The sequence below is a fragment of the Cryptotermes secundus genome, unplaced genomic scaffold (genome assembly GCF_002891405.2).
Source record: "Cryptotermes secundus unplaced genomic scaffold, Csec_1.0 scaffold218, whole genome shotgun sequence".
Taxonomy (NCBI): domain Eukaryota; kingdom Metazoa; phylum Arthropoda; class Insecta; order Blattodea; family Kalotermitidae; genus Cryptotermes; species Cryptotermes secundus.
The window spans coordinates 332,098-341,178 of record NW_019733320.1 but is presented as its reverse complement, the minus strand read 5'-3'; the positions used below and the strand labels follow the sequence as shown (position 1 = coordinate 341,178).

Genomic DNA, 9,081 nt, shown 5'->3' with positions numbered 1-9,081 from the left:
GATGCATTTGTGCATGTCGTACTAAGCAAGGTATAAAAACAGTTGCTTTATGAGGAATTAGTTCGTACCATTGAATATTTGACGCAATAGACAAGGTGTCGCAGAAACCGATGTTGCTATAACCAAGTTTTACTGTATTACAATTTCTGTTGCAGAACACAGAAGCAAAGCAAACTGAAGCTGGAAGTACAGAAGCATGGCCCCATTTGAAGCTTGATTTCTTGAAACCAAATAAGATCCGTGATGCCAAGAGGCGGACTCCTGCAGATCCTGATTATGACCCCAAGACACTCTATGTACCTGAAGAATTTAAAAGAAATCTGACTCCTGTAAGTGATATGTAATGCTTTCTGTTATTTGTTATTGTGTACAGCTAATGATAATGATGGCAATGCATAGTTCACGTTGAAAGATAGATGGACTTTTACTGGACTTCACAGTGTGACAAGTATGTTAATGTGTAACACCTTAAACTGAATAGCTTTTGTGCTATGTGATGATTTGTTAAAACATCTTTTGTTTTAGGAAAAAACTGTAGAGTGAAATTTACTGAAATAGTATTTCATTGCTACTTTGCAGGCACTGAGGCAGTGGTGGGAGATGAAATCCCAGCACTTTGATTGTATTCTGTTCTTCAAAGTTGGGAAATTCTATGAACTCTTCCATATGGATGCTGTGACAGGTGTCACTGAACTTGGATTGCAGTACATGAGGGTTAGTCTGTTTTCAAGAAATACTTCAAATACAGCATTTCTTTTTATACAATAAACTGTTAGTTATCTGGTATCTAAGCATTTAGAATTCTCCTCGAAACACCAAAAATTTTAAGGAAAGTTTACCATCTTTATGAGGTTATTCAAAACCAAATGTGCAGCATGCAGATGTTCACTTTGCCATGTGGTGGTTCTCCCAGCAGCCACTAGTAGCACTGCTTGTTGTTCTCCTTGCAGGTGCCACTGCCATAGAGAATAGTTAGATTTGTGACTGCATTACAGCATAAGTGATCTATCAGTTTGCTGTATCATGTAGAGACACCCTTGCAAGAACTGAAGTAGAAACATGTTATTTGGTCTCTGTGTTTACTTTCTGTAAGAACTATTCTCATGCAGCCTCCAGCAGATCTGTGTAACCAGCACACCCCATTCTTCATATATGCCAAATAGTGAAGAGTTTACTGTGTGTGTGTGTGTGTGTGTATATATCGTTTCTCAGTTCGGCTTTGCTGAAATTTAAATTTATATCACCTAAATGCAGGTCAGACATATTACCGACCTCATATAAATCCTTGAGAAATTTATGGTCACTCACCAAATAAGAAATTCCCCACCTTTTGTAGAATATAAACATTCAATATCATACTTCTTTTGGTTTATTTTGGACTTCACCCATCGTCTGGTCCAGTGATTGAGACTAGCTCTTTCTATGGGGGCCCAACTGAGTAGGTTTATCCCTCCCTATCCACCTGAAGACGGAGACAGATCCAGTCTCCAAAACGTCGTGGTTTTTTGTCTTTCACATACCAGACGATGGGTGAAGTCCAAAATAAACCAAAAGAAGTAAAAAGGTCCAGTGATTGAGACTAGTTCTTTCTAAGGGGCCCAACTGAGTAGGTTTATCCTTCCCTATCCACCTGAAGACAGAGACAGATCCAGTCTCCGAAACGTCGTGGTTTTTTGTCTTTCACATACCAGACGATGGGTGAAGTCCAAAATAAACCAAAAGAAGTAGTGTATACACCATCGTCAGAATCCTTTCAAGTTCAATGTCATATTTGAAAGAGCTTGACCAACTCTGTGGTCTAGTGGTCACAGTTCCTGGCTACAGATCCAGAGGTCCCGACTTCGATTCCCGGTGCTGCCAGATTTTCTGAGAAGTAGTGGGTCTGGAATGGGGTCCACTCAGCCTTGTGAGGATAACTGAGGAGCTACTTGCATAGAAACATAGCAGCTCTGGTCTAGAAAACAGAAATACTGTGGTGTATAGATCCGTTGCAAGGCAATGAGAGTGAAACAGACTAGACAGTGGCCATTGCCAGGCAGCGTCCTGCGAGCAACAGATGAAGTTTTTTTTTTATGCGGTTTGCTCTGAGGCTATATGATTTGACTGACCAAGTTCAGTTCAGTTAGTGAGTGTCGTGCACTTGACTACAGTGCAGTGAGATGAGTTGGCTGAACAGTCAGTCAGAGGACTGCTGCAGTTCAGTTATCGTGAGCTGTTCCTGTTAGATGCTGGTAGCTGAGACACAGGGATAGTTCCAGAACGCAGAGTAAGGGGAACATCCGTCATTGGAAGCTGCTACCAGTGAATGTCTGGTGGAGACTATAACAGATTGAGAACACTAGTCTGTGTGTGATAGTGATTTGTGAAGTGTAGTCATGAGTTGTATAAGTGTGCAATAAGTCCGATTACCAATCAAAACCACGCCTGTAGTCACTCAGTCACATGGTAATACAATTATCTATATGTCTGGCCCACATGTGACTGTCAGCCAGTGCTGCTCTGAGGTAGACAGCACTGAGTGTTGGTATGAGGGGTCATCACTTTGTGGTCTGATATGGTTTATGTATACATGTGTGTTTGTGTGTGTATTACATGGTAACATGGTTGAGGCATTATGCTACAAGCTGGAAGGTCACAGGTTTGAGTTCTGATGAGGTGGATTTTTCAGTTGACCTAATCCTTCCAGATGCACTACGGCCCTGGGTTCGACTAAGCCTCTAACAGAAATGAGTACCAGGAATCTTCCTGTGTNCCTTGGGGGTAAAGGGCGGCCGGCCCGTAAGGCTGACAGCCATACCGCCACGTGTGAGCCGATTGTCTATTAGATTTGGGAATCTCGACGTCTTAACTCTGTGGGCCTTCATGGCCTGTTACAGGGATAGCTTTAAGTTATATATATATATATATATATATATATACACACACACATATGTATTAACGTATTACTGTTGCAGAATTGTACTCGTGGGAACTTTTGTACATTATTTATGTAATTGTTGCCATTTCAGGGAGATAATGCGCATTCTGGATTTCCTGAAATAGCCTATGGGAGATTTGCCAGCAGCCTTATAGAGAAAGGCTACAAGGTGGCTCGTATTGAGCAGACTGAGACACCAGAGATGATGGGGGAACGCTGCAAAGGAAGTAAGTGATCACTGTAGTCACAGCCTTGCTGTGATAGTATTACACAGAGAAGCTGCAAGCCAACTGTTACCCTAAGTGTACTGATATTTTAATAAAAGAAACATTTTTTTTTTTTTGCTTCAGTGGGGAAAGTTACCAAATTTGATAAGGTAGTGAAGAGAGAAATATGCCAGATTACAGCAAAGGGAACCAGAGTCTTCAGTGTTATTGATGGGGATGCGAGCAGTGCAGAAAATAGTTACCTTTTTGCTGTCACTGAGAAGGTAAGCTCAAGTCATGAATGCTAATTTTTACATTGTAGTACACTAAAAAAATGAATCTCTTTGGGTGTATTTTATCTTCCCGTTTTGCAAATACATCTCAGGGAAATTTATTCCTGTCAAAATCATCCCAGTATTATGCTTAGTTGGCCTCTTATGATACTACTAAACGGGGTATTTTGTCCTTAATCACTATAATGATTAATCTAAGTGTTGGATGACTTGAGGACAAGGTTTGTAGGAAAAGAGCGGATTGTTTTCTTTGCCACCCCTGCCCCACTGGCCCTGTGTCTTCACAGTCTCTTGTCCAGTTGGTATTTGGGATTATTTCCCCGAGGGTAAAGCAACCAGGATATGAACATGACTTTTCATCTTGATCTAGTGCAGAAGATAAAAATATGTGTAGCTATACCTTTGTTCCTCTGCTTCTGTTCAAGGTGTGGTGCTGAATTAAGCTCAAATACATATTTATGGTGCTTAATTTAGCACAAAACACCTGTTTTTTTATTGCTTGAAAATCTTCCTTGTGCTTAATAGCTTATGCTATTGTGGGGATCTAACAAGAGGCCATTTTCAGCATATCCATATATCATCTGTATAGTATATAAAATCTGTTCTTTGAACTTCAGAAGTGCAATGTCTGTGTATGCTGAGTGGTTTGTCAGAAAAATAAATATTTTTGATGTGAATATTACAGCATGTCGTTAGTGCTTTGAAGGGCCGTGCCATAGCTCAAGCAGTTAGTCACTGGCTTCCCATCGTGGCAGCCCAGGTTCGATCCCGGGTCTGCTCAGGTGGGATTTGTGGTGGACAAAGTGGCGCTGGGGCGGGTTTTCTCTGAGTACTTCGGTTTCCCCTGCCTATCTTCATTCCACCAGTTGCTCCACAATCACCCTCACCTATCATCTGGGGCTGGTATAATAGGCCGTAAGTGGCCGCAGTACAAGGGACTTAGTCCCACCCCACTAGCAATAAAAAAATAGTGCTTTGAATGCATAAATATATTGTTACTTTTGATTTTACACATTACCTGTGAGACAGTTTGTGAGAGAAAAGTGAATAAAAATGAAAATGCTTTTGGTTAATAAGTTTTGGCCAAAACTATATATTGAAAACCATATTCTACCATACCTCCCTCTCTTTGCAGTCTGCAGGGGATTCTGTTTCATATGGAATATGTTTTATTGATACATCGATTGGAGTATTTCATTTGGGACAGTTTGTTGATGATAGACATTGTTCACGTCTGAGGACCCTGGTTGCTCACCATCCACCTGTACAGGTATGTTTCTCAAATGTGTACAATAAGTATCATACATTTTTGGGTGCATATTTTTAATTGTATATTCCCTAAAGTTAAGGAAAGAGACCACAGGGAAAACCAAGGTGTAGGTGGGTGGACAATATTAGAGTGGATCTTAGAGAGATAGGATGGGAAGGTATGGATTGGATAGGTCTGGCTCAGGATAGGGTCCAGGTTCCATAAAATGCTGGGAAATTCTTGAGTAGCTGCAGAATTGGTGGCTCCTCCAGAAGGGCTCAGCTCCAAGACTAAGTAAGTAAGTAAGTATTCCCTAAAGTTAGGCTCAGCTTTATAAGATGAAATATTGAGAGAAGTTGGGAGTACTAAGGGTTTGTATGAAATACATTATGTTTCTTCAGGTGTTGTACGAGAAGAGAGCTCTCTCTGAAAAAACATTACAGCTTCTTAACTCATCCTTGGCATCAGTGCTGAAAGAATCCCTTGCTCCTGAAACAGAATTTTGGAGTGCTCACAAGACACTAACAACATTAGCAGAAGGGGGTTATTTCTCTTCAGAATCTTCAGGAGTAAATTGGCCAGAGGGGCTGAAGAAATTTCTGAATGAAGGTAGGTTTGGTCTGTGTTGCCATTGGGCACTTTTTGGTACGGTAGAAGCAAATCATATAATTAACCAGAACAAGGTGTTTTCTGGAAACAAAATGTAAAAGTGATTTAATTCAGTGTTTAGTATATTTTGGTCTGNCATGCAATGAACTGGTTTGACGTGGACAAGCAAGCACCTGAAGATGGCATTATTATGCCGAAACATGTAGTGCGAGGGAAAGAAGGAGATAAATGAATGTATGCACTGCAAGACGGATTAAATAAATCATGGACTTAAATCAGTGCAACAGGACGCTAAAATATAACATTAGAAATACAATGAATTGAAATGAACAGCACATGAAGGCATGCTTTCAACAATATTCACCTGGACTGGTTTTATTCAAAGGAGAGTGAGCAGGGAAGGGTGAGACCAGTGACTACAGGGATATGGGAGTCAGGAGGGAAGGAAATATGAACATCTATATGACAAATAGACTGTTTATTTCATTACAACAGTATAAATGAGTAGAATTGTTTCAGCAGCAGTCAGAGGCAAGTGGACACACAGAGAGAGACGGTGATCCCATGAACCTTGTAAAATAATGAAAACATACTACAGTTTTTAACCTGTAACCTGTTTATAGTACATTGAGCATTTCATTGGCAGCTGACACCTTGGGACTTACTGCCCATGATAACTATGAATTAGCTGTGCGGGCTTTGGGCGCTTGCACTTGGTATCTGAAGGAAAGTTTTTTGGATCAGCAGCTGTTATCCATGGGAAGGTTTGAGATCTATCAGCCACACGATCTAGTAGAAAATGCGAGGCCCGTCTTGACTGTGGTCTCCAAGGCTTCCTTCAGCAAGCACATGGCAAGTACTGGATCAGTCATACATAAACTTGGTTGCAGGTTGGTACATACTAGGGAGTACAATTCACATTAAGGTGTGTAATTTGAGTTTCAGTTATTTTTTGATATGCATATCTAGTGAAATACAGGGAAAAGTTATGTATATTGCAGTATCTGCCATGGGATAGGTGTATGAAACTCCTTCATCCAGATCACAAGCTATCTGTGCCATAACTTGAGAGATGCCCATGTCAGAACACAGACAGTGTATATGGTAGAAATGATGTCAGATATGGATCCATATATCAAAATGCAGTGGGACTGATGAATATTGGAGAAGCTAAGAGAGGCAGTAAGGTTTAATATGTCCTTTTTATAATTACAGATTTTGGATGGCATAACACTGTGCAATCTAAACATTGTCAATGACAGTTCTGGTGAAAATGATGGAACTTTGTTACAGAAATTGGACCTTTGCTGCACACCTTTTGGAAAGCGGTAATTTATTTGTTTATTCAAGGTTTATTTAATGATATTCATAGCTGTGACTGTTTAGCATTGAATAATAGGATGATCAATGAGTAATGAGTAGGAAAGGATGTGGAATGAAGCTGTGATAACTTAATTTGAGGTGATGTCCCAGAATATGCCAGGAAGAATTGAGGAGCTCCACAGAAACTAACAGCTGGGATAGCCAGTCTCCACTTTGAAATTTGAATCTGGGACCTTTTGTGTATGAAGTGGGAATGCTACCCGCTGAATGCAACATCTTGTAGCTTATTTTAAGTACAGGATATTAAATTTTTAATTTCACCTCTTAATCAGAATTGTAATCTGTAATTGATATGAATAAATGCTGTCTGTTGCCTAATGATTTCATTTCATTGTCTACTCTAGGTTATTACGTCACTGGCTGTGCAGTCCTCTCTGTGATGTTGATGGTATTGCAGCGCGACAAGAGGCTATCACATGGCTGTTGGGTAACACATCATTAATGGCTGAAGCTCAAGAAATGCTTAGTCAACTACCAGATCTAGAAAGGTTGCTAAGCAAGTAAGTTGTGTGAATGCTCTGTTAAGGGTTTAGAACAGATTCACTGCTGGTGACCCTCATACCGTAACTGTTGTTTCATCCCCTGAGAACTGACAGGTCTTCACTTCTTACTCCTTGAAACACTTTGCCTCCCCATTTGCCACCCAGTTCCCTGTTCATGACCTACCTTCACGTCACTCAGCATTTTCTACTCTTGATGCAATTCATCCTGATTGAAGTGGGTCTGTATTCCTACCTAAGGCCACAAGACATCATTGAAGACTTCCCCCCACTCTCTCAACCCCTGCATCATGGCAATGCCAACAGACTTTAGAGCATCACCAACCAACTCCATGGTATTGATCCCTACTTGAGAAGCTGTCAGGTGCTCACCTAGTGAAGAATTTCCCAACATTTTATGGAACCTAAAGGTTCATTACCATGTTCACAAGAGCCCTCCACTGGTCCCTATCCTGAGCCAGATCAATCCAGTCCATACCACCCCATCCTATATATAAGATCCATTTTAATATTATCCACCCACCTATGTGTAGGTCTTCTTGTGGTCTCTTTCCTCCTGACTTTCCCATCAAACTCCCATATGCATTCCTTCTTGACTTGATCATTCTAATTATATGAAGGAGAGTCGGTAAATAGGTCACAAATGGAAGTGAAACAGCTGTAATGAACACAATAGGTTTTCTGTGTGTATTGCTAGGTACTAGCACAGTCCAGCTTCATGACAGTCTAGGTAGCAGACATGCATCCACATTTTCAGAGGCTGGTCTATCAGTAGCCAAAATGGCGACCGTGCTTGAGTGGTGTACTACCGAAGAGTAGCATTCTGTTGTACTTTTTTGTCAGCAAAAGGACTGAATGCAAAGGATATTCATGAAGAAATATTTCCTGTTTATGGTGAGAAGTGTTTGTCATGTAAAGCGGTTCACAGCTGGGTTAAGAAACATGGCAGATATTTCCCTGATGATGACGAGGTTGAAGCAAAGGTGTGGAAGTGGCTGAGGCAACAGTCAGAAGACTTCTATGGGTTATGATGCCCTGATAAAGCAATGGGACAAGCATATCAATGTTGGTGGAGGATGTGTTGAGAAATAACGTTTTTCCAGGTTCCAATATCATATGTTTGCATTTTATATTCATCTGTGACTTACTGGCTCCTCCCTCATTCTTGGTGAAGCGTGCAAGTTCTGAAGCTCCTCATTATGTAGTTTGTACAGTATCACTAAATAACCTATAAATTAGGATCCACTATATGACATTTGATGTTCTTGCGATGGTGAATATTGAGGCTGTGGTCTTGTGGGATGTGATACCATACAGTCTGGTTGACAGTTCCCAGCAGTGTCAAGCAAAAGTTGCTCCATGCAGCGTCTTCTTCTGAAATGTTATTAGTCTTCTGTGAGACTATGCAACATCTCTCAAGACTGCAGTCTTAGGATCTCTCAACCTTTCAAGTCTCTTAAATTCAATTTCATCCACAACTGTTTGATAGCTAATCAGTTGCTCTTGTCTGCTTATTGTTAGTTGCATATACTGTTCTTCATCTTCTAATAATACTTCCATGTTACATGTGTTAGGAATGAGTTCTCCAGTCTCTTCTACCTTTCCACAATACAAGGTGTGGCAATAAAGAAACCGGATTCATGCTCTAACCCTTTATTTAAAAAAAAATCAGACAGTCGAAATGTTATCCCCTTCAATGTAGTCCCCTCCCCGATCCCTACACCGCTCCATGCGAATTTTCCACTGTTGGAAGCAGTGCTGCAGGTGATCTTGTGTTATGCTCTTCAAGAGTTGCGTCGCTTTTGCTTTCACTGCATCCACGGACTCGAACCTGGTCCCTTTCAGCGCAGACTTGATTTTTGGGAAGAGAAAAAAGTCGCACGGTGCTAGGTCCGGAGAATACGGTGGATGTTCCATCACTGGA

At 40.9% G+C, this 9,081-nt stretch overlaps 1 protein-coding gene across 2 annotated transcripts in view; it reads left to right on the top strand.

Annotated features, from left to right (window-relative positions):
* The window catches only part of LOC111867917 (DNA mismatch repair protein Msh6), a 37,098-nt gene that overhangs the window by 15,766 nt on the left and 12,251 nt on the right, over nt 1–9,081 (top strand). Inside the window, exons 8-16 of one of the 2 annotated variants that reach the window (XM_033752853.1) lie at nt 156–329; nt 580–714; nt 3,009–3,144; nt 3,268–3,407; nt 4,552–4,686; nt 5,067–5,274; nt 5,921–6,126; nt 6,568–6,602; nt 7,002–7,157. In XM_033752853.1, the coding sequence (XP_033608744.1) occupies nt 156–329; nt 580–714; nt 3,009–3,144; nt 3,268–3,407; nt 4,552–4,686; nt 5,067–5,274; nt 5,921–6,126; nt 6,568–6,602; nt 7,002–7,157 (1,325 nt within the window). Of the gene's footprint in view, nt 1–155; nt 330–579; nt 715–3,008; nt 3,145–3,267; nt 3,408–4,551; nt 4,687–5,066; nt 5,275–5,920; nt 6,127–6,489; nt 6,603–7,001; nt 7,158–9,081 lie in introns of both variants that reach the window. The other variant, XM_023858138.2, reaches the window with a different exon arrangement.